This window comes from Centroberyx gerrardi, chromosome 12, assembly GCF_048128805.1.
Source record: "Centroberyx gerrardi isolate f3 chromosome 12, fCenGer3.hap1.cur.20231027, whole genome shotgun sequence".
Classification (NCBI taxonomy): Eukaryota; Metazoa; Chordata; class Actinopteri; order Beryciformes; family Berycidae; genus Centroberyx; species Centroberyx gerrardi.
This window is the reverse complement of record NC_136008.1, coordinates 387,809-412,294: the sequence shown is the minus strand read 5'-3', so window position 1 is coordinate 412,294 and position 24,486 is coordinate 387,809. Positions and strand designations below refer to the sequence as shown.

The 24,486-nt window shown below is 44.2% G+C and overlaps 4 protein-coding genes across 7 annotated transcripts in view; 2 read left to right on the top strand and 2 right to left on the bottom strand.

The window, feature by feature from the left end:
• The window catches only part of decr1 (2,4-dienoyl CoA reductase 1, mitochondrial), a 317,727-nt gene that overhangs the window by 104,650 nt on the left and 188,591 nt on the right, over positions 1 to 24,486 (bottom strand). The gene's annotated exons all lie outside the window — the stretch shown is intronic.
• ankrd34a (ankyrin repeat domain 34A) lies at positions 3,296 to 4,897 on the top strand. The gene has a single exon (XM_071900476.2). The coding sequence runs from the start codon at positions 3,296 to 3,298 to the stop codon at positions 4,895 to 4,897; it is 1,602 nt and encodes a 533-aa protein (XP_071756577.1).
• Positions 10,180 to 21,582, top strand: LOC139912629 (membrane-spanning 4-domains subfamily A member 4A-like). The gene is made up of 7 exons (XM_071900475.2): positions 10,180 to 10,383; positions 11,140 to 11,250; positions 11,610 to 11,666; positions 15,928 to 16,074; positions 20,018 to 20,131; positions 20,345 to 20,452; positions 20,544 to 21,582. The coding sequence occupies exons 1-7, from the start codon at positions 10,198 to 10,200 to the stop codon at positions 20,628 to 20,630; spliced, it is 810 nt and encodes a 269-aa protein (XP_071756576.1). The 5' UTR covers positions 10,180 to 10,197; the 3' UTR covers positions 20,631 to 21,582.
• Positions 23,976 to 24,486, bottom strand: part of LOC139909898 (transcriptional repressor p66-beta-like) — a 20,333-nt gene continuing 19,822 nt past the window's right edge. Inside the window, exon 10 of the mRNA XM_078287029.1 lies at positions 23,976 to 24,103. Coding sequence (XP_078143155.1) covers positions 23,976 to 24,103 — 128 coding nt within the window. The remainder of the gene's footprint in view (positions 24,104 to 24,486) is intronic.

Sequence of the window (24,486 nt, the reverse complement as noted above, 5' to 3'; positions counted from 1 at the left end):
AATCCAAAAATATCAGTATTGGTATCGGCATTCTAAAACCCAGATCAGGGTTAGGATTGAGAACCAGGAGAACCAGGAGAACCACTGCTTTTCCTCTGCAGGGTTCAACAGGCTGTGCAGGTTTCACTGAATCCAACCCGAGCTGCCGTGGGGAAATTAATTTCTCTCAGTTTTCATGCATGGAGCTCGTTATTTACATTTTAGGAGGCTCTGCTCATGTCATCAGGTTTGTGGAGAGCGGGCCGGTCCGGCATCCGGAGCCTCTGAACCTGGACCTGAGACCTGAGACCGTTTGAGACGTCTTCCCCAAGCCTGAACTTTGAATAATTCAGTATTTTATATATTACCATATTCCTGCAGGGGGAAGTTGCTTTATTGCAGCACATAAATAGTCAAATGCAAAATCTGAAAATGCTTAGGTCATCAATTCCATTTTCCCATTTTTCAACCTCAGCATCATTCAGCAAACCAGCTGCAGGCCGGGGTTTGTTTTTTCAACCTGTTTTATAATTTCATGACATTTACTGTATGAATGTTTATAACATGAAAAGTCACCTTTTCATGTACGAATGAATAAAAATTAGGCTTGTAGAAAACAGGATGTTAATCACACAGACTGAGTGTGTTGTAAAGCGGGACGCACATTCTCAACTCTTCTTTCTTATCAGTTCAGATCTTGTACGCATCGTTTATGCATTTGAAGAAAACTCCCTTCACACTGGATTGTGTGGATTGTGTCATCAATGTGTCAGAATAAAGCAATAAGCCCTGCGAGGCCGTGGTTTACAGTGATTTTCGAACAGCTAGGGGGCGTTGTTAGGCCAGCGCGGAGCGGGGTACAGGGGTGTTTGACTCTGGACAGGTGCGTTTTAATTGCGCGGTGCCAGAAGCAAGGATATTGCTCCAGCATCTTCTCTCATTGTAGTTTGGGCGCCAGTAAGATTGCAGGGACGATTCACATTTCTGCCCCGTCGCTGACATGATTTCTCTTGCCTCTCGGCAGGCATCAGAGAGGTTTTGTACAGCGGCGCTTCGCAAGCAGTGGTTGGTGTAGACCGTCTCGGTGCCGACTGCTTTACAAATCCGTGGCAACATGGAGCCAAGGAAGTTCTCCCCCATGGGCTCTCTAGCATACCTAACGTTAGGAGAAAGAAAAAAAAATTTCCCATCATGTTGCAGTTACATTATAACCACATATGTATCTACCATCGGCAACTATTATGCTCACTTTCCCCTATAGCTGTTGTCACTTGCCAGCCATATCATTTTTGTTACAGAAAAAGTTACATCGTTAACTTACCATAGATCGACGGTGTAGTTTGTCCGCTTTGGATGGAGATGAAAGGCCGGTGGACTGGGTGGCAGCAACGAGAGGTGTTCTCCAGTGAAGCGACGGGACACAGCGGGTTCCCCGTAGGCTCTCTTTGTTTCTTTCATTCGTTGAATGACAGCGTTGCATATTTCTGACCGTTTTCGTCCTGGCGGATGATAAATGATTCGGGCTTCAGTTGGCGGTTGCCCTCTTTAGCTCTGCGTCCCGTATGCAGCTGCACATCAAACCAGACTTTGTTGACAAGACCCTCAGGTGTGCTTGGATTCAGTGCCTGAGAGTGCTTGATTTTCTGAAAGTCTGCCTCCGTTAACGCTTGGTGGTGGGATGTTTTGTTGCGTCCTTCTCGGCGAAGTTTTTTCTCTACTCCAACGAAAACGTTGCTAGAGATAAACTCGGGATCTCTCAACAGACACCAGGATCGGCTGATCGGTGGATCACTGATGTACCGGTTAAGCCCCGCACGTAGGCCAACATAACTGCTGAAACCATCGGGTTCACCTTTCCCGTTTTTCACAGTGGAATAGAACTGACGGAGAGCCTCGTTTAGCTCCATTTTGGTGATTGATTTTAAATCAATAGCCAGATCTTTCTCGGTACACCAGGTCTGAAAACAGTGAACGGACCCGGCTTCGTTTCTTGACTTTTCCAGCTCTTCAATGTCTCTCTCATTAATTTCAGCGTGTCTCCTTTCTTTTTTATCTTCCTCCTCCATCCTGTCCATCTCTTTCAACCACTCATCCAGGCTTAGCCCACCCAGTAAATCAAAATTAACAACATAACTGACATTTTGAAACAATTTGTTTGGCGCAGTAATACTGATGTGATGCAGTCACAGGTGTGTGTTTATAGAGTATTTTAAAACGGCTTCGAACGCGGCTCAGCCAATCATAATCAAGGACTGGAACTATCCGTTTTATAAAGTTTCATAAATCAGATCTTTCTGATGTGATGAGTCGGCCTGTGCAGTGGACTGAACAGTCCGTCTGATAAAATCATTCCTTACTCGCGCTGAATGTAAGATGTAAAGGCCCAAACACACTGGATGCGATGTGGATAATATATTTTAGCATGACCTAAATTCTATAATTTCCATTCTATAAAATATATTCTATAAAACTTTACAAACTAGCCGACTTGACGAGCTGCCAAAGGGTAGCCTACTAATTAACAAATTCCAAAAATGTCCTGTAATATATGACTGCTAATTAGAAATTAGTCAAAAATATACATTCATAACATGGGACATGCCTATTTAGATAATTATAAAGTCCAAAATATCACCTCCTAAAACAGAATCATTATTTTACCCTGGGTTAGGGTTAGTTAGTTGTCTAACCCTCTGCTCCACAGTCGAGTTGGGAGCGACGCGTCAGGGCAGTTTGACGCACTGGACGCCTTGAATGTGTGTTTGCCCATTGAAAACAGTTGGGGCATTTGAAAACACGCACGTCTGACACTTCTAGTGCGTATAAGAAATGTAAGGAAGGGACGCCCCGGTGCCTCAGTGGTCTAAGGTGCGATACCAGGTACCATGTAACCGTGTCGTCTCGGGTTCAAATCCGGCAGGGACCTTTGTCCCATGTCATCCCCTCTCCCTCTCCCAGTCTGTCCTCTCTCTCTCCACTTCTGTAAATGTAATGTAAGAAATGTAAGAGGTGACCACAGTCGCCTCAGCCCAAAACAGTTGGCTACACCTAACACACAGCCAATCATGTACTAGCATTGCTACCTGTTCTGCCTGGGGCTGCAACACCATCGGCTCTACAGCTGTCAGTCAGCTAGCTGAGATCAGTCTATCAGACAGCAGCATGGTGATGTGGGTGCTGATGTTCTGAACACAGAATGAGGGAAACTTACCCCTGATGTTTGTTTTTCCCCAGGTCATGTGACTTCTCATGGAGGATGACCAGCCAGCGTTAAGCTAACTCCCAGAGGGCAGGAAGTTTGAGCTTCGGAGGGACGATGGGAGACGGAGCGCCCCTCCATACCGAGGGGAACGCCCTCCTCAAAGCCGTCTTCCAGGGTAAGCTCAGGCTAACCCGTCTGCTGCTAGAAGGCGGAGCTTACATCAACGAGGGCAACGAGCGTGGAGAGACTCCCATCTCAGCTGCTTGCATAGCGAGTTATGATGACCCGCAGAGCCGCCAGAGGATGGTGCGGTATCTTCTGGAAAAAGGTGCTGATCCAAACATTCCAGATAAGAGCGGCAGAACGGCGCTGATGCACGCCTGTGCCGAGCAGGCCGGGAAGGAGGTGGTGTCCCTGCTCCTGGAGAACGGAGCGGACCCCAGCCTCAAAGACTACTCCGGCTCCTCCGCCCTGGTCCACGCCATCAACAAGGGCGACCGCGACACTCTGCAGGTCTTGCTGGATGCCTGCAAGGCCAAAGGCAAGGAGGTGATCATCATCACCACCGACACGTCACCGTCAGGCACCAAGAAGACAAAACAGTACCTCAACTCTCCTCCCTCGCCAGGTGTCGTGGACAAGCTTTCTCCGGCCTGCATGTCACCGTCTGAGGTGGAGATCGGCACCTCCAGCTCCCCGGCAGCAGACAAGGCCAAGGAGGAAGAGGGGATCTTCAGCTTCGCGCTCACCTCGGCTTTACCCTTACCTTCTGCGCGACCTCCAGGGGAGAAGAGGCCGCCCCCACGCAAGCTGCTGAAGAGGCTGAACTCCGAGCCCTGGGGCCTGGTGGCCCCCTCCGTGCTGAGTGGAGTCCACCAGGAGAGGGTGGATGGAGGTCTGGAGGAGGAAGGTGGCTGTGATCTGAGCAGGACGATCACAGAGATGAACGGCCTGTCTATCTCAGAACCGGTGAGACCTCTCTTGTCACGCCGGCACAGCATCGAAACCCATGACCCCTGTTCCCCCAAACTCATTGACCGGTCCTGCTCTGAGGACTGTGCAGCTCTCTGTGGTTCCTGGGCCGACAAAGTCCAGCAGCACCAGATTCTGTACCGCAGGAACACCGCCCCAGAGTCGCAGGAGAACGCCGGTGGAGCCGGGGCGGTGGCCGCCCGTGCCCTGGCCCATCCCAAACTGACCCGAATGGAGCACTACGAGTCGGACACCCATCTCTGCCCCGAGTCTATCCCAGGATCTCCAGACTCTGGTCGAGTGTCGGTGGAGCGGAGGAGGTACAACGCCTCCCCTCTCTCCCTGTTCACCAGCTCGTCCAGGGAGTCTCTGGAGAATATCCCCAACTCGGTGTCCCCCATCACCATGCGCCGGCGTCCCCCAGGGCTCCTGGAGCGCCGGGGCTCCGGGACGCTCCTCCTGGACCACATCTCCCACACCAGACCCGGCTTCCTGCCTCCGCTCAACATCAACCCCCAGAGGCCCATCCCAGACATCAGGGCCAACGGCAAGCCCACCTCCCCAGTCCATTCCAGCCACAAGATCCTGGTCCCCGTGGCCCCGGCCTCGCCCAAACGAGGCCCAGACTTCAAGATGAAGAAGAAGTTGATGAGGAGACACTCCATGCAGACGGAGCAGATGAAACAGCTTTCCACCTTCCAGGAGATTCTGGCTGAGAAGGTCATTGAGTCCAATGGGGATTGATTAAAGGATCAGAGCATGGCATGATGGGTAACTGCAGTGACTTTTGGGGATTTGAGAGGGATTTACTGTGAAGCCTACTTCATCAGATCATGCCCATAACTTTAACAGTGAACCCAGTGCCACATTCAGACCATATTTTGTTCTTTTAGAGTTAGGTTTCGCCCTGTCCTCGCTCTGTTAGAGCAGACTTCTCCATGTTAAGGTCATCTTACCTGAACCTGTATTACCTGAACTGTTCAGTAGAACCACAGGAAGCTTGTGAAAAGTCAAATGACGTTTACATGTTGCTGCGCTTCCTCTAAATTTTCATGAATTGTTTATTCCAGTTCAGCAGTCAAAAAAAAACTAATTAAGAGTAAAAAAAAAAAAATGTATGACTTATTAGATGTTTACAAATGCACAATTTGCACCAAGGTCATGTCCATTTTTTCACAGTGAAAAATGATATTTTTGCCCGTGGAATCAATGTGTACAATAATATGTTCCTACTGCTCGAAAGAACTAAAAAACATTTACTCCTGTCTGGCAAAAAAGGTATGACGAGAACGCTTCTTTTCTCATCAGCACCCATGCATTTTGAAATTATACAATAGGGTTTTAAGCACCTCTTGAAACATCACGTCATTTGTTCATCAGTTGATTGATTAAGCTACCTATTTACATATTAATTTATCTTCAGGTTACTTCATTTATGAGCTGTTGTTTTGATTGAAGAATGTGGAAAAGTGTGAAACTACCTATTGCGCTGTATGTACTGTAATTATCTACATACTAGTCGATATAATAGTTGGTATTTCTATCTAAATGCTCCATTTGTTCCTCTCTCTAAATGAGTTGTCTTTATTTTGTAGTTCTGAGAGACGTTTGGCCACTGCTGGTCTGTCTTATCCTGACAACTATTGTGTAATTTATATCCATGACAGTGTTAAAAACACTGTGTTATTATTATCTAATTTGTGTTTAGATTAAGTAAATTGAAGTGTGGTTCCTTACATATGAAATTCCAAAGAAATCAACAGCTTGTTTGCATTTTGAACCAACCACTGACGTTTGGAGGATTTGAACCCAAATAGCGTCACAGCTGCTGTTGGTGCAGGAACAGAGCTCCTAACAGACTGTAAATACTGTAAAGATTTGACTAACCTCATCTGTTTTATGAAACACTGTCTGTGCAATATAGGCTGTACTGTAATGTCAATCTCACTCAGTGTGAAGTGGTCTTCACCAACCTGCAGAGAAAGCAATGAAGCACTTCTAGTATCTGGTCACCACAAGGAGAGATGTTGGGCTGATCTGAGAGAGTTCAAGTAGATGAGACAAGCTGGGGGTTTACCAGCTGGTAAATATTTATCTGTATCTGGTAAGCTAGTCTACTCTCGAGGTAACCAGACATAATTTGGAGTCCTATTCCATTCTTAAGATCTAGTTGCCTGGTAAAATAGAGAAAGTAGCTGGTGGATTTGGGGATTTACCAGCCACTACAGCCAGTGGACTGAAACCGAGTACAGATCTCAGTCAGGGTCCAGGGTGGGATGTGAACAGAAACCTTCTGACGTCTTTAATCTTACCATGTTGACGCCGGTTTCACTTCTGTTTGATCCAGTAATGTCTTAAAGGAGCTGACCTGTCCTAAGTGCTAAGAGGTTTGATATTGACCTTGTGACGACTTTATTGTACGTAGATTACTTGAAGTTTATGATAAACCCAAACAAAAAGAAAGTATTTTTGTATGCCTGTTAGCATATAGCTAAGTCAAATTGAATATGTAATCTATTTTTCTTCTTTCACTTTGATTGTAATTCAACTGTGGAATAAATATTGGTTTCATGTTCAAAATATGGATCAAAACAGAAGAACGGTGTTGGCCTCTGTTGTCCCAAGCTAAACTTATTTAACCTTTATTCCTCCAGGGAGATTTCCTTAACTACTGGAAGGTGCCCAATACAACCACAGTCTTCTACTGGTTTCTACTGGGACTGGTTTCTGTATTTTTAATCACAGAGAACTTGTCACATCCTTTTAAAAACACACAGGGAGAAAATATTCACAAATTCTTACAACTGCACTTTAATAAGCAGGCCAAGGAAAAGACTCTTCAACCAGTACTTATGCTAACATCTGCTTGACTCACAAATTGCACCAATCCTTATATCTCTACTGCAAACTGACACAGAAACATTGCAGAGAATCTTGCATTTTTTCAGAAAAATAATCAAGCTCAACCAGCGGTGTCCGACTACAGAAAGTCACTTACTGCAGTGTTTCCAGGCCAAAGCTTCATTTCTAGAAGCAGGAGAATGAAGAGTCCTTCCCTTCCTGATGAGCGACTGGTGCTGTGATGAAAATAAATTGAGCCTCAATTTACCCTCTGAGATTCCAAGATGGCAATAACCTGCTGAAGGAATACAACTCTTACTGCTGTTATTATTTATATATTTGGTCCTGTCCTGGCTGTCAAAAACTTCTCTGTATGCAAATTCATCGAAGCATCATCCCAGCAGATGATTGGCTGCTGCAGACAAGCCGTCCTAGAGGACTCAGCTCTATAATGAGGTTGTATTCCAGCCTGGATTCACACAGCAAAACCTTCATCCATGGATCCATCAGCAGGACCTGCAGCTCCACAATCTGATCTGATGGGGAAGATGATGGTCAGAATCCCGCCTTCCTCTATACACCCAACCAGAATATACCCAAAAACCAATCAGAATACACCCAACCAACCAACCAACCAACCAACCAACCAACCAACCAGAGTACACCCAACAACCAACCAGAATATACCCAACAACCAACCAGAATACACCCAACAACCAACCAGAATACACCCAACAACCAACCAGAATACACCCAACCAGAATACACCCAACAACCAACCAGAATTCACCCAACAACCAACCAGAATACACCCAACCAGAATACACCCAACAACCAACCAGAATACACCCAACAACCAACCAGAATACACCCAACCAGAATACACCCAACAACCAACCAGAATACACCCAACCAACCAGAATACACCTAACCAGAATACACCCAACACCCAAACAGAATACACCCAACCAGAAACACCCAACAACCAACCAGAATACACCCAACAACCAACCAGAATATTCCCAACAACCGACCAGAATACACCCAACAACCAACCAGAATACACCCAACAACCAACCAGAATACACCCAACAACCAACCAGAGTACACCCAACAACCAACCAGAGTACACCTAACCAGAAACTGAGCTGAGGATGCGTCGCTGGGTATTTTAAAATCGGGCCATTTGGTTGCTGTTCATTGCAGTGCAGTGTTGTGAAGTAACAGCATCTCAGACATGGTCTTGGTCTTGTATCGTTCACTGGTAATGCACTTACAGCTGTAATGTGGCTGATACTGTATGATAAAGATCCTACTTCCAGCTAATATGAATCTACAGTATATCATGAGTAGTAACAGATATTATCCTGCTGCTGGTTTGAGACAGACACAGACTCATATATTCAGTCTGAGTCAGTGGTTGAGTTGGTGGTTGAGTTTCACTGGCTTTCATCACATTGACATCCTGGTCATTTAACTGATGCTCTTAATGATTTACTATAAAACAGGTACAGGTTCAGGGTAGAGTTGGACTGATGTGGGTTTTAAGGCCAACACTGATAACGATTGCTTTTTTTTTGGACTGTAGCAGCTGATAGCTGATAGCTTTTGTGCTAATATTCAATCTCTTTCAATTTGACCACTGTCATCCCCAAAGATTCCAAGTATTCAGTGTTTCAGTGTTAGTATTTTATTCTTGTCAGCGTGAAAAGCCTCTGAAACAGCATTTAGTCCATCACTGGACACTAAAACTCTCCACTGAAAGCCAGAATGATGAAATAATTTGAGGTGGTAGCAGCTCCTTAAGAATGAGGCAGGTTTCACTGCCTGGAGGAACCAGTGAACAACACTGACTGGCCAATATCCAGTTTTTAATAAACTAATAAATACTGGCCCAATATATCTGTCTAACCCTGGTTCAGCGTCAGGAGACATGGCTGTTTATGGACACATTAGCTGTTTACAGGGATCCAACCTGTGGCTTTGAGGTTACAGGACGGTCTCAACAATGAACACTGCTTTGGAGTTCCTCATACATTTCAATCAAAGGAATTATTGCTGCTGGCTGACAGACTGTTATACTTCTACTGCCCACTTGGTAGCGCCAGTTTGCTGCAATAAATAAACATAACTCCCTTTTCCTGATCAATTGCAGCCAGTAACTCCGCAAAACTTGTTGGTGTCTTGTCTTCTTTTTCCTTCACTGGTGCTTTCCATTCATCCACTACAATCATGGATTCTCCCGACGGCGCTTGCCATTGATCCCTCACCCTTACAGGGATATTTCCTTCATCACCACCAGGTGGAGTGGTAGGAGAATACATCCCCCGCTCTTCTGGAGGTAGAGAGGTGGGTGAATAAATGGAAAGAGGAGGAGGAGTTGATGAACTCATTCCTCGTTCTTCCCCTGGCGGGGAGATTGGTGAGAGCAGGGGAGCCCACTCTTCTCTGGTTGTAGTGTCGGCTAATCTCTGACTCTTGCGCATTGGCTCCGCTTGGTAAACGGCGGATTCTTTAGGCGTAATCTTGTGTTTCTCTGGCGGATTCGATGTTTGTGATTTACTCGGGTGAGGCGAAACGTCTGGATTTTTGACAGGATTCTTGACACAGTTCAGTGTCATTTAGTTGAGGTGAATGCCAACAGAATCAACTGAGAAAATTCCAGAGTTTTACTTCAAAACGCTACACATATTTTTGGAAAAATATTCCTCGAAAGTTCATCAGCAAATCATTATAAAAACTGTTGGTTCCAGTCTCTAAGTGTCTCATTTAGTCTTTAGGACTTGCTCTGCTAGAAACCACAGTATGGCCTTTTCCAAATCACTTCATATACATTTTGGAAGAGCAATCATTACCTGACGTGGATCATTCAGAGCAAAAAGTTAAAGTACAACATGTTTTATTAGAAGTGCAAGGGTGTTTTATTTTGTGTATGAAAGTCTGGAGATTGATGTTGGCAGTTTATTTCCAAAGGTCAGTTCTTGTTTTTCTGTGAAACACTTCCTCATATGACTGCACACACACACACACACACACACACTTGAGGGCAGGAAGCTGATATCATACCAGCAACCAGGAAACAGAGCAGGTCAAACAGAATAAGGGACAAGTATGATTCTCAGATCAATAATTAACTGAAGACATATATGAGACAGCAGGACGCTGAGCAGCTCAGAGCAGCAGAGATTCATCTCACCTGAAACATGTCGGCGCCAGTATCGACCATGACGGGCGGTGTGGTGGTGGTCACCCAGGTGTACCCAACACCTCAGGGTGCTGCATCCCAACACAGTCCAGGCACCCAGGTGTACCCAGCACCTCAGGGTGCTGCACCCCAACACAGTCCAGGCACCCAGGGGTTCAGGCAGGGCCAGCCGCAGGTGCTGGGGGTAGGTACCAGTCCAGTCCGTTGTTTTGTGTTCTCATCTAGATCCTGTTGTTGCTTTACTTGTCTTTTACTTGTTAGTTAGTTGTTTTACTTATTTGTTTTGAGGTGAAACATTTTAATAAGCTTCTTGTTATTTTTTATCTCTTCATAATTGTAAAATTTTATTTTCTTCTGTGTTTTTTATCATTCCATTTTATCTCTCTTTGATTTTTTAGCACTTCACTTCCATGGGTTGTCACTCTGCAAAAACTAAACTAAAAAAATAAGAGTTCTCTTCTCTTTCTCTTTTTGTAGCCAGTGATTTCTCCTGGCTCACATCACTGTGCCGGCTTCTCTTCACCTGTCAGGTTCACAATCCGTTTTAAAGTTCTTTAAACAACGACTTAACACCCGTTTTTATTCTCTTGGCTTTGATAGTGTCTGATGTTTTATTTCTTGTACTGTGTGTTCTCTTTGTTTTACTATTTTACTGTTTTACTGTCTTGCTATGCATGTGTTACTATTTTACTGTTTAAGTGTTTTTATTTTTCCAGTATCCCATTGTGAAGCACTTTCTAACCACAGTTAAAGAAGGTATTTACTAGAAGCTTTTCTTGGTTCTGTTTTTGTTCTGTAAACTGTATCAACAGGCAAATACCAGTTCACAACAAGCAGTAAGTTGACAGTTCCTCTTGGGGTTGCAGCAGCAGTGCAGCAGCAGTAGACAGAGGGATTTCCACTGTAATTTAACGGTCTCTGCTGCCTGTCGTCCCTCCAGGCGGTGCAGATCATGATCGGCCTGCTGGCGTTCCTGTTCGGCATTGTGATGACAGTGAATGCAGATTCACTGGGCGTGTACAGTGGCGTGTTCGTCTGGGGAGCTTTATTTGTAAGTCTACCTCACAGTCAACATCTGTATCTAAATACATCCCCATAGTCTAACCCTTAGTCATGCAGGCTGACTAAAAACCAGTTGGATGAAGTCTGTTTTGGTATTCATTTCTCTCAGGAACACATGTTCTCTTGGGTCAACTGGATCTTTTTCTAATTATCTTTCACAGAGGGTAAAACCTGTTGGATCCAGTCTGTACAGGTGTCTCATTTAGTCAAACAAGGACTTCAGTTCCTTAAGATCATTTAAAAAGTACCATCATTTGGTTTAATGTTGTGCTGTCAGTCATGTAGTCAGAGAGGAGTCAGTGTTTCCAACTCTTCCTGTACTGAATATTTCTGTCCTCGTCTCTCCAGTATGTCCTGGCTGGATCTCTGACGGTGGCTGCCGGCAGGTCGAAGAGCCGGTGTCTGGTTAGTAACTTTATATCACTATCACCTTACTAAATACTGTACATCACACCGATGCTCAACAGGTCTCCAGACTGACTTCCATTAGTATTCTTAGGGGTACAAAGGGCTAAAGTAGGGAGTGAAGTAGCGGACTCCATTCACATCCTCAATGTACCAGCTTGTGGTTTGCCTTTGTCAGCGCTGAAGAGTTCAAAAAAGTATGAAATCATTAAATTAATTCGCATTTGTTTTTACGCGAAAGGTCCCAGAAAACTTCATGACAGTTTTAAAGTCTTTTTAATTCCGTACAAAGCAGAAAACTTCATGACAGACCTAGAAAAGTTATTTCACACTCAGCTAATCCAGCTGATGTTAGCTAATGTTCGGGCAAATCTCTGCAATGGCCTGATTAAAAGGAAGCATGGTAGGCAGTGGGCCAACTGCCAAATGGAGGAACTGGCTGTTTTACATTCGCAATCAATGTACTGATCAATGTATTGTCTGTCTGACAACACCGAGCTCAGAAATAGGACTATTTTACAGTGGATTAGCTTGTATTGAAAATGTGTCAGAAACACATTAAACCTCCATGAATCATTCTCCAGACAAACTTCACCAAATGTCAGCGATACTTCTTACCTAGCAGCAGAGGACCGGTCATGATCTCATAGTTCCTTATATAGACAGAACAGAGTCCTGGACTCTGAACCCTAACCCAACCTCATTTCCCGACAGGGATCAATAAAGTTTCATCTTGCTGTAGCTCTGACAGGAAGAAAGGGCAGGTTCATGGTAGTCAGCTGCCACTGATGTTCAATGGAAATAAAGTGTAATATCCAAACAGACAGGAAAATGATTGACAGACTGGACTGTATTAGACCAGGATGAAACCAAGATAGACTTGACTAATCTCCGGGTCTAAGGGTGTAAACTCTGATATGGAAAAACCTAGTATCTTATGGCAGTAGAAGAACTTTGTATTCTACACTGATAATAATTTTGACACTGCATGGAGCTGCTGACTCCTTCTCAGTTCTTGTTACTGTCTTTTTCTTGGTGTTATTTACATGGTAAAGTATAGTGAGGAAGATCCTCCCATGTTTTTGAACTTTGTCCTTATAATTAGGGCCCGAGCACCGACCGGTGCGAGGCCCTCTTGTAATGCAAGGAATTATTATTATTTTTCCCCCGAATGAATCGCATTTTTGAGGGGCTAAAGGTGCTCGAAAACGCACGCAACTTTGCACACGCCTCAGAGTGGTGAAAAATTACATATTTTATGCATCTTGCGCATGGGTGTGGCAAAATGGCTCAATAGCGCCCCCTACAAAATAAAAAAAAAATACCCCTCTCGCTACGTTTCACCTACATGTACGAAATTTTGTAGGCACATGTATCATGTCCAGACTTACAAAAAACCTCAATGGGTGCCATGACCTAAACCCAACAGGAAGTCAGCCATTTTACATTTATTGTGGCATTTTTGGCCATTTACAGGGGTCATACTTTAACGAACTCCTCCTAGGAGGTTAATCGGATCCACCTCAAACTTGCTCAACGTATATAACAGACCTTGGCGATGAAAAGTTGGTAAAAGCTTGAGTTTTCGTCCAATGGCGTGGGCGTGGCGAGGCGTCGAATTTCCATGTTTCGCCATGAAACAGGAAGTGCTATGTAACTCCACTGTACATGGTCACATCTGCCCCAAACTTCACATGTTTGATAAGTGTCCCGGCCTGAGCATATCTACAGGCCAATATTCACTTATGGTCATAGCGCCACCTACTGGCAAAACAGGAAGTGGTTTGTAACTCGGCTGTACGTGGTCAAATCTGCCCCAAACTTCACATGTTTGATAAGTGTCCCAGCCTGAGCACATCTACAGGCCAATATTCACTTATGGTCATAGCGCCACCTACTGGCAAAACAGGAAGTGGTTTGTAACTCGGCTGTACGTGGTCAAATCTGCCCCAAACTTCACATGTTTGATAAGTGTCCCAGCCTGAGCACATCTACAGGCCAATATTCACTTACGCTCATAGCGCCACCTACTGGCAACACAGGAAGTGGTTTGGAACTTGGCTGTACATGGTCCAATCTGCCCCAAACTTCACACATTTGATGAGCGTCCCGGCCTGAGCACATCTACAGGCCAATTTTGAATCATAGTCATAGCGCCACCTACTGGCAAAAGGAAATGACATGTTTTATACTGAAAATTCGGCTGCGGCACACCCCGATGTGCACAAAGGTGCGAGGGCCCGATCATCGCTGCTTGCAGCTTTAATTTAGATTGTTTTTCACAGATAACTTATATTTTCTACTCCAATTCTCATTAAAGGTAATCAGGTTGAGATTGTTCCTTCTTACAAATATCTGGGTGTTCATATTGACAAGGACTTGAACTGGAAAGAGAACACTAATACTGTACTTAAAAGGGCTCAATCCAGGTTGTTTTTCCTCAGGAAGCTTAGGTCCTTTGAGATTAGTAGGAAACTTCTGAATGTTTTCTATCAAAGCATCTTGGCCAGTGTCCTTTTTTATGCTATGGTATGTTGGGGAAACGGCATTACAGTCGATGATAGGAACAGGATTAACAAACTGATTAAAAAGGTGTGTGTATTGGAATTGGTTAGTTCTCCTGGGGAATTCACATTCTGAGTTTGTACCAGTTACCAAAGGTGTCCCACAGGGTTCGATATTGGGTCCAGTATTGTTTACAATATATATATATATATATCAATATTATCTAATCTCTATCAAGTTGTCATGTACATTTTACGCAGATGATACAATTCTATACTGTGTTGCCTATTCTGTTAAATCAGCCGTTGAAAATTTGCAGCATTGCTTCAATGCGCTGCAAAACACACTTATTAATCTTAAACTGGTACTGAATGCACATAAAACAAAGTTCATGTTGTTTTTTAGAGACAAAGATATTGATTATAATAACTTGCACTTATCCACTCTGAATGGATCCTCCATTGAGCGAGGTACTGAATATAAATATCTTGGTATCTGGGTAGATGAGAAGTTTACTTTTAAATATAATATAGATAATCTTGTTTGTAAATTGCAGCAAAAGATTGGCTTCCTGTTCAGAAATAGAAATAACTTTTTTCCAGAAAAGGATTGTTGAAGCAGTTTTTCTCTCTGTCTTGGATTGCAGCGATTTATTTATTTATTATTTATAGGCCTCTGCCTCCATTCTCAAGCCATTGGATTCACTATACCAGTCCTCACTTAGATTTATTACTGGTGATTCATATGGTTCTCATCATTGTACTCTATGTGATAAGGTAGGATGGTCTTCTCTGTCCGAAAGATGTGAGCAGCATTGATATTTATTCATTTCTAAAGCTATTATTTGAAAATTACCATCTTACTCAACATCTCCACTAAAACCAATCCAGACACGTCAAATCACACCTGGAATGAACTGCTGTTTATATTAAAGTTAGTTGCCTTTGTTACTTTTGATCATTTTAAAGATATGATTTGAAACCTCCCCACTTCTATTTGTAACTGTTTCTAATTGATACTCTCAACTTTTTGATTTTTCGTTTGTTTCATATTTATTATTACTGTTGTTGTTTGTTTTGTTTGAATTTGTTTGTTTGCCTTATTTTAATATTGTACATTCAACATCACTGTAAAAGAGGGTCAAACTTAGCGATTCCCGAATTCAAATAAAGGTTATGAATGAATGAATGAATGAATGTTTAGTCTCGACTACAGTAGACTTAGTGGCCAGACATTTTTTGGCCACACAGTTTACCGAGCCGGGCCACCAGCCGCACCAGTCTCAGTCTATATATAATCATTGTTTTGTGGTTTTTAAATCCTGCATGTAAACTTTTCGTTACTGGTCCTGACCTGTCCTGACCTGAGCTGTCCTGACCTGAGCTGTCCTGCCTTGTCCTGTCCTGACCTGTCCTGTCCTGACCTGTCCTGACCTGACCTGTCCTGTCCTGACCTGTCCTGTCCTGACCTGTCCTATCCTGTCCTGACCTGTCCGGTCCTGACCTGTCCTGTCCTGTCCTGTCCTGACCTGTCCTGTCCTGTCCTGTCCTGACCTGTCCTGTCCTGTCCGGTCCTGACCTGTCCTGTCCTGTCCTGACCTGTCCTGACCTGTCCTGTCCTGTCCTGACCTGTCCTGTCCTGACCTGACCTGTCCTGACCTGTCCTGTCCTGTCCTGACCTGTCCTGTCCTGACCTGACCTGTCCTGTCCTGTCTGTGCAGCTCCAGCCTCCCTGACGTTGTCTCTTTGCTCGGCAGGTGAACGGCTCTCTGGGCGTCAGTGTTGTTGCTGCGGTGGCTTCCTGCACCGCCATCATCCTCTACTCTATGGACGCCGCCGGTTTGTTGTTCTACTGCAATTGCTATGGACATTATTCCTGCTATGAAGACTGTAGCCGATATATGGTAGGACATTTTGGTTTGAAATATGTAGTTGTCAAAAAACAAAAAGAACACCTTATGTTTGCTCCACCATAATGTCATAGGACTTGTGTCATGTGACACTAATGGGCATTGATTGCTCTATATAGAACAGGTTTGTGCCTCCATTCTAAGAAGCAAACAGACTGATGATGGTCTAGGACCAAAACCTTTTTTGTTTGTGCACTCTTCTGTTTTTGCACTATTTTTCTCATCATGGAGCACTTTTTGTATTAAATGCTTTATCAGTAAGGCTCTCTTGTGGACATTTCCTATTTAAAGGTCCATATTCTGCATTTTCCGGAGTTTTATTTAGTGTCTTTCTGTCCATTCAAAGCTGTGTGTGTGGTGTCATGAACCAAAAACACTCTCAATCCATTTCTCCACGTTCATTTTCCAGCATCTCTCTGAGCCTTACCAAGAACAGGCCGTTTCTGTCTCCGTGTCTTTAAGGCTCATTAATATTAACGACCCTCCGTTCCGATCGGCTAACCGTTTCGAGAGCGAAACGTGAGACGCCGCGGCCCGGCGGCTACAGGTAGGGAAAACTCTCCGGTAATAAACGATGACGACCGCTCGACCGCTTTGAAAAAAACACTTTGTTAGTCTATTATTTCTTACAGAAATGATAATGAGCGAACCTTTGTGACGCCACAAAGTTACGGAAGTCCAAACGGCTCGTTTAGAGGCTCGCTTTTCTAATATGGATTGTGTGGATTTAGTTTTGATACTTTCACCATGTTTAGATACACATCCAACTCCTTTATCCTCACAGAGGAGAGGGAGTCCTGCTTTACATGATGTGGGACCTTTAAATCAGTGTGTGAGTTTCTGCATCTCCTACCTGCTCCACCATAATTACATTTATACGTAACTACTTTATTTATTTTATTTAGCCTTTATTTTACCAGGAAGTCCCATTGAGATTCAAAATCTCTTTTCCAAGGGAGACCTGGCCAAGAAATGGCAGCAGGTGTTACACAATAAAACATACAAAAACAGTACAGAAAAAGAAAAATACTAAAATATGTACAATAAAAAAAGGTCACAATTTACATCAGAAACAAGAGCAGACTTCTTGTATAAGACTGTGGATAATTAGTTTGAACTGATTTAGGGGAATAAAATGGTGGAGCTGGAGCTTTGACTGGAGATTGTTCAGGACCAGGAGGCAAAATAATCAAATGCCTTTTCACCAAAAACAGTTCTGATTCTGGGAACTTTAAGAAGAATGCAGGACTGTGATCTTAGATGGCTTTATAAATAAAAATGTACCAGTTTATCAATTGTCTGGTGGCTAGTGAGTTCCAGTGTAATTCCTGATACAGGACACAGTGATGACTTAATGGTCCGAGGTTAGTGACTGCGTTTACATGGACTTGAGTATCCCGGTTATGAGGCTTATCCCGGTTTTTATCATATTCGGGATATGGCGTTTACATGGAACACAGAGAAATCTGGTTATTCATATCCCCGTATACATGATAGATGCTAGTATCCCGGTTACTGATTACTGCATGCTATTCGCGCAGGCGCCTGTGATGTTTACAACACAAACCGGCAATTTTGAAATCGTTAATCTGATATTCCTCTGTAACTGTTAACCTTAAATTAATTTGACTGTTTTGTTTTGGTGTTTGGCCACATAGTAAATTAATGCTTCTTTAGTATTTTCCACCGTGAGCTGACTGGCTCCTGTACGTGTTGGGAAACCGGCGTCTGTAGTCTGTACACTACAGACTTGAATAGGTCAGCATTTCGATGCTTTCTCCCATCTAAACTGCCAAGTATATTTAATTCTTTCATCACCGAAAGACAAAACTTTGTTTCCTCATCGCTCCAGAAGTGAGACGCTCTCGTTTCCGCCGTTGTTTGTGTTTTTCTGTCACGTCACTCGGCTGAAGCCGCGCCTGCGCAGGTAGTCGGCAGCGGTCAGAAACCCGGTTTCTTTCGGAGTACTCCAGCTAGCATAATCGGGTTTCTCAAAACCGGGATAAGGGCTTATCCAGGTTTATGAAATCGGGATATGATGTTTACATGCGCAAACACAAAAACGTATACTTCAAAAACCCGATCATAACCGGGATATTCAAGTCCATGTAAACGCAGTCAGTGATAAAGCGTAAAGCTGAGCGGTAGAGGGAGTCTCAGTATTGAGAAAAGCAGGATTTGTTTCGAAAAAAGAAACCAAGCTTGACTTTGAGGGTTTTTTTTGTCAATTTTTGATGTGCTCTTTGAAATTAAGATTCTTATCCAGCCAGACTCCCAGGTGCTTGTAGCTTGTTAACATGTTATTTGCTGCCATAATGGGGTGAGTTGTGAGAGTAAGAGATTTAGTGCGGGAAAATGTCATGAATTTGGTCTTGTCAGAATTCAGCACAAGTCTGAGTTACATTTTCCTGCCGGGTGTTAAAAGCAGACTGGAGTTTAGATAGAGCGCTGTCTAAAGAGGGGCGACAGAATAAAGAACAGTGTCATCTGCATAAAAATGAGCTTTTGTGTCTGCAATGCCATCATCAAGATTATTTCTATAAATACTGAAGAGGATGGGAGCCAGGATCGAGCCCTGGGGAACACCACTTTTAACATTTAAAAGAATGGATTTCAGACTATCAACGGAGACACACTGCTGCCTGTTAGAAAGATATTGATTAAACCAGCCGACCACCCTGGAGCTCAGAACACTGTCAGAAGCCTTGGACAGGTCAACAGAGAGACAAGTGCTGTTTACTGTCCAAGGCGTTTGTCACATCATTAACAACACATTTATGACCAAAACTAATTTTTCACTTCAAATGTGTTTTTCGTGATGAATTAACCACAGTGCTGAACAGGTTTTAACTGTCTATCATACCTTCAGTGTGAGACGGATGATGGTGATGGATGAGAGATGCTGACAGTAGAGCTGCCTTGTTAAAGACAATAAGGGCCCAACTTAGTTCTGCATTCTGTTAAAACAGATTTACTAGTTTCCGGTTCAGTTTCTCTTTACCGAAAGCTCGTTGTTGTGGCAGCTGTGTGGATATGTCATTTTTTATTCACCGTGTCTTCGGAAGCTGCCAAAGATGAGCATTTCCGATGTACATCGTATATGCAGGTTGACCTCCAAGACTCCCACGACCAAACTGGATGAAGGGTTTAAACTGTATGCTTCTTCATACATCTGAGACTATGAGGATAGCTGTCTGCTAGCTAGCGGCTAGCTATCTAGCTAGCTCACTGCCTAACACTGTTGTTAAGAGAGTCTCACCCAGCAAGCTTCTGATTAATGATTGCTATATATGCCTACATAATCACATTGTGGTTTTATTTTCACCAGTATCAAATAGAGACAGGCTGACTGGAGAAATCAGTATCAGGGCAGCAGCCTGAGGAAAAAACGAGAAGCCACAGAGAGAGAGAGAGTAGGGGTTGCTGGTCTGTTCACATGCACTTCCAGTTCCAATTCCAGTTCAGGGATCTGATATTAACCAGATAAATATAATATGATATTTATCAAGCCTCTCAGAATAAGACTAGGCTAATCAGGGATCATGACCAGGTCCCCCTGTGACAGGCTGCTGCCCTATTACTGATTTCTAGATAGCTAGCCGCTAGCTAGCAGACAGCTACCCTCATAGTCTCAGTTGTATGAAGAAGTGTACAGTTTAAACCCTTCATCCAGTTTGGTCGTGGGAGTCTTGGAGATCAACCTGCATATACGATGTACATCGGAAATGCTCATCTTTGGCAGCTCCCGAAGACACGGTGAATGAAACAACGGCATATCCACACAACTGCTACAACAAGCTTTCGGTAAAGAGAAACTGAACCGGAAACTAGTAAATCTGTTTTAACAGAATGCAGAAGTAAGTTAGACATAAACCTGTAGAACGATTTCCTCCAACGGCAGGAAGTCTGACTGCAGTTTCCTCCATGTTCTTCACAGAGTCAGTCGATGGGGGTTTCAGGGGTCTTGGCTGTTTTCTCTCTCCTGGAGTTCATTGTTTCCATCAGCGTTGCAGTGTTCGCCTGCAAAGCTACCTGCAACTCCGCCCCCCAGGTGAGTCGACCTGCGTCTTACAAACACATAACAGATCAGCGGTGTCATCACAGGACGCCAAATGACAGCACAGAGCTTAGAGGCTAACCCTCTACCATGAATTACCTTTTCACTCTCCGGGTTAATGTTGCTTTGTGTTTTCATGTAACAGCAGCAAATTAAAGGACTTTATCTGTTTAAAATACAAAGACACTTCTGTTGTTTGTCTTATAGCAAGTGTTCATCGTGAGCAGTCATTTACCTGAAGGCAGCAGAGTGACCATGCAGGCTCCGCCTACTTTGCAGGCTCGGCTCACTTCACAGGCTCCGTCTACTTCACAGGTTTGTTGTAAATGTGTGAAGTCATGTGATTCAGTTTGGAATAAAGTTCAGTTCAGAGGGAAATTCCAGCTCACATGTTGTTGTTTTTCAGACGACGGTGTTCCCTAAAGCTCCAGAGGAAGGATCACCTGGCGGTCTGAGTGGCGAGCCTCCGGCGTACACCGCCGTCCTCTACTGAGGAGGCGAAGCTGCCGTTCATCACGCCAAACCGTCTGCTGAACTCTCACAGTTTAATGTAGCCTTGCTTACCAGCAAATGTACACACCTCGTATAATGTGATAGTACACACACACACACACATATATCCACAAAGCAGTCCTGATTTCAATATGTCTTTTACAAATGATTCACACTGAACACTATACCGCCCCTGCAATGTACGTTTTGTGTAAGAAGCAGCAGTTAGCAGCAGAGCGCTAGGCTTCATAATATTAGCTTCCTCCTCTCTTACCTCTTGTCTTGTTCACTGGGCTTCAGTCTGATGTTACTGAGACACAAAAGCCAAGTTATACTTCTGCGTTGAAGTGTCTCCATAATTCACCGTAGGTCTTTGCAGTGTCGCTGTAGCTAACTGCTCCTCTGAGCGTAGAGCGACGCAAGACCGCAAGAGCTGTGATTGGCCGCTCGGTGTCTCCCCCTCCTGTATGGGTCGCTGTGGGCCGATAGTGAAGACAACTCGGAGCGGATGAAGAGAGACGAGCTGAGGAGGTTCAGATGTTCATCTGGACGACAGATCATCTCCTGATTATAAAGACACCAGATGAACTGAAACATCCATGAGTTTCAGACAATGGAAACACTTCTACTACTTCTGTGGTTACTTCTGTGTTAACAAAGCTCCACACTGCCATCTAGTGCTTTGTTGGTCTACATGCAGAATCACCAACGCAGAACTAGAAATCCTCGCACCACTAGACACCGATGGCGTAGCCATGGCGACACTTCGACGCAGAAGTATGACTTGGCATTTATTAAACCAATGAGATTATTTCTGTCTCCAGAGTAGCTCTGCCTCCGAGAAATGTTTGTGGAACTCCAATCTACAAAGGAATAACAGGAGAACCAGTTATAAAAGTTAATGTTTTATTGAAATAAGTTTGGCTTGGTGCAATAAATGTATTCCAAAATTACCAGTGGACCTTGACTGTTCAGATAAAGCTCTTGTTGTGTGGATGTAGAATGAAGGAGGGACTGGTTCACTGATGACTAAATTAGTCATTTGATCTTAAGACAGCATAGTGATGATATTGTTCCTAAATGTTGATGTTAAAGAGTAATCTTACAGGAGTTGAAAACTTCACTTTTGTCTAACATGCGGAGGAAGTTTACTTTTACCTTTTGCAGTCTTGTATTCAGATCATTTTTATTTCTGAATGTCTTCAAAGACTCAAAACAATAAAAATGCCTTTGTCATGTTATGACATGAATTAGGACATAGCTTAGTAATGAGACAGCAGACAGTTCAGTTCAGTTCAGAACATCCAGCAGCTTTTCAGCACAAGCGACAGTTACATCACTTCCTGTGGACTGTTAGAACTGTCTTCAGAGGAGAACGGCCTCAGGTTCTCCTCGGTACTTGTTGATACTTAGTGGTGAGACCTAGAAGGTCCCGACACCGAGACCAATTCTAAAATTAGCTAACACTTTTACAGTTGAGGCATTTAAAAAATTTGGTTCCAAAATGAAACATCACCATCTAAAACACCGACAGCACAACATCAAAGGATTGTAGGGAACTTAAGTCTTGGTCGACCAAATGTTAACGCTACTGCAGACTGGATCCTCTGGATTTTAGAGTTTTTGCATGATGACCAACAGATAATGATATTTCTTTCCAAAATGTATACACAGTATTTTTGTAAATGTACTCTTCTCTTATTAAAATCTCGATGCAAATCAAACTGTGACTGAGGGTGAAGTTTGACATCAGGACTTGTGATGTTACTGAGGAAACAGTAAAGTTTCCCTAGTCTGTTGCTACAGGAGCTGTAGGAACACTAGTGTTATTACAATGGGATCTGACAGAATTGATCCAGAATTTATTTAATTGAACAGAAACACATCAGTGGATAAGGACACATTTCTAACCCAGTACTCTTTGAGTGTATAAAGCCATGCTGTTGAACCCATCCTGCATCCTGTATGTCAGAGTATCTTCTGTCTGAGCAGCTCTGTGTTCACAGAGGCTGCAGAAGCTCCCAGACACCTAACCCTAACCCAACCAGACACCTAACCCTAACCCAACCAGACACCTAACCCTAACCCAACCAGACACCTAACCCTAACCCAACCAGACACCTAACCCTAACCCAACCAGACACCAGGCCCAGTGCACAGAAGACGCTGACAAAAATAAAAAGCGTGAATGCGGCTAACGCTCCAGCTGAGAGGCAGCCATGTTTCACCATCAGAGATCGGCGAGCCTGCACAGACAGCATGGACACATAACAGACGGGTCAACTTGTCCATTTTAGGAATTCATAAGAAATAAATGAATGCAAGTTATTTATAAATTGCAGACTTAAAAATAAGTTCCATCATAATGAATGTTTAGAAATATTCAACATTTTCATCCTTCCAGAATAAGCACACATGGTCTGAACTGGACTTCTGTCAGTCGTGGCCTGCTGACATTATTCCTTCCATCATAACTGCTCCACAAGCCGTCCCATCCAATCTGGTTCCTCCATCTGACCTCTAGTCCAATCAGGTTCCTCCATCTGACCTCTAGTCCAATCAGGTTCCTCCATCTGACCTCTAATCCAATCAGGTTCCTCCATCTGACCTCTAGTCCCCTCCGGGTTCCTCCATCTGATGTTTAGTCCAATCAGGTTCCTCCATGTGGTTGCTCATCCCGTCAAAAAACCTGCCAGACTTTTGTCCAATCAAATCCATCTGTGTGAGCTCCCTTGCAGATAATAATGTCCAATCAGAGCGGGTTCTTTACCTCTTGTCCCTCCAGAAAGCAGTAGAACCTCAGTGTTCTCCACCAGGGTTCTTGAAGGTCCAGCAGTCTGCAGGTCTTCAGTACAGCAGATCAATTCTCTGACTAGTTCTTCCTCTCTGGTTCAAGGAGAGTTAATCAGCGAACTGAAAACCTGCAGACTGCTGGAGCTTCAGGATCTCCAGTCAGACAGCAGGGAACCGGGTCTCCGTTAAAGGGAAAGTTCACCCAAGAATTAAAACTGGGTCATCATCTACTCATCCTCATGCCAGTACAAAATCAGATGAGTGTTTTGTCTTCATAAAACTTCCCAGCAGTTTCCTCAAAACAGATGCAGTAAGTGGAGTCCAGACCTTCAGGCTTCAAACAACCTGAACGGACACCAGCCACAGACAGCGGGTGTCAGAAAAGGAAAACAATAAAAGTGTGGAAAGAGAAGGGCTTCACCTCCATGTTGGTTCTGTTTCAGTACCGCAGAACCCAAGCAGCCGGAGAACAGCCGGGCCGAACACAGACACACGACGGGGGGGGGGGTGGGGGGTGGGGGGGGTATATGCTCCATGGGGGAAGGGGCGGGGCTTATTTCTGTCTGTCTGTCAGGGAGCGAGGAGGGATCATGTCCAGCAGGTATTCTCTCTGTTGGTCGGCCATGCTGGAGGACTTGGGAGCCGCCATGTTGGATGGACTCAGATAGCTGATGTTCACACCTGTAGATGGACGAATGGAGAGAGAGAGAGGGAGAGAGAGAGAGAGAGAGAGAGGGAGAGAGGGAGAAACAGAGAGAGAGAGACAGAGAGAGAGAGACAGAGACAGAGAGAGAGAGAGGGAGAGAGAGAGAGAGAGAGGGAGAGGGAGAAACAGAGAGAGAGAGACAGAGAGAGAGAGACAGAGAGAGAGAGAGAGAGACAGAGAGAGAGAGAGAGAGGAGAGGGAGAGAGAGAGAGAGAGAGAGAGAGAGGGAGAAACAGAGAGAGAGGAGAGCAGAGAGAGAGAGACAGAGAGAGAGAGAGAGAGAGAGGGAGAGAGAGAGAGAGAGAGAGAGAGGAGAGGAGGGAGAAACAGAGAAGAGAGAGAGACAGAGAGAGAGAGA

Bases quoted from the DNA above. Each gene is read 5' to 3' on its own strand.
- ankrd34a (XM_071900476.2), top strand. From the start codon at position 3,296: ATGGGAGACGGAGCGCCCCTCCATACCGAGGGGAACGCCCTCCTCAAA.
- LOC139912629 (XM_071900475.2), top strand. From the start codon at position 10,198: ATGTCGGCGCCAGTATCGACCATGACGGGCGGTGTGGTGGTGGTCACC. The intron at 20,132-20,344 runs GTGAGTCGACCT...TTTGTCTTATAG, and splicing joins CCTGCAACTCCGCCCCCCAG to CAAGTGTTCATCGTGAGCAG. The intron at 20,453-20,543 runs GTTTGTTGTAAA...GTTGTTTTTCAG, and splicing joins AGGCTCCGTCTACTTCACAG to ACGACGGTGTTCCCTAAAGC.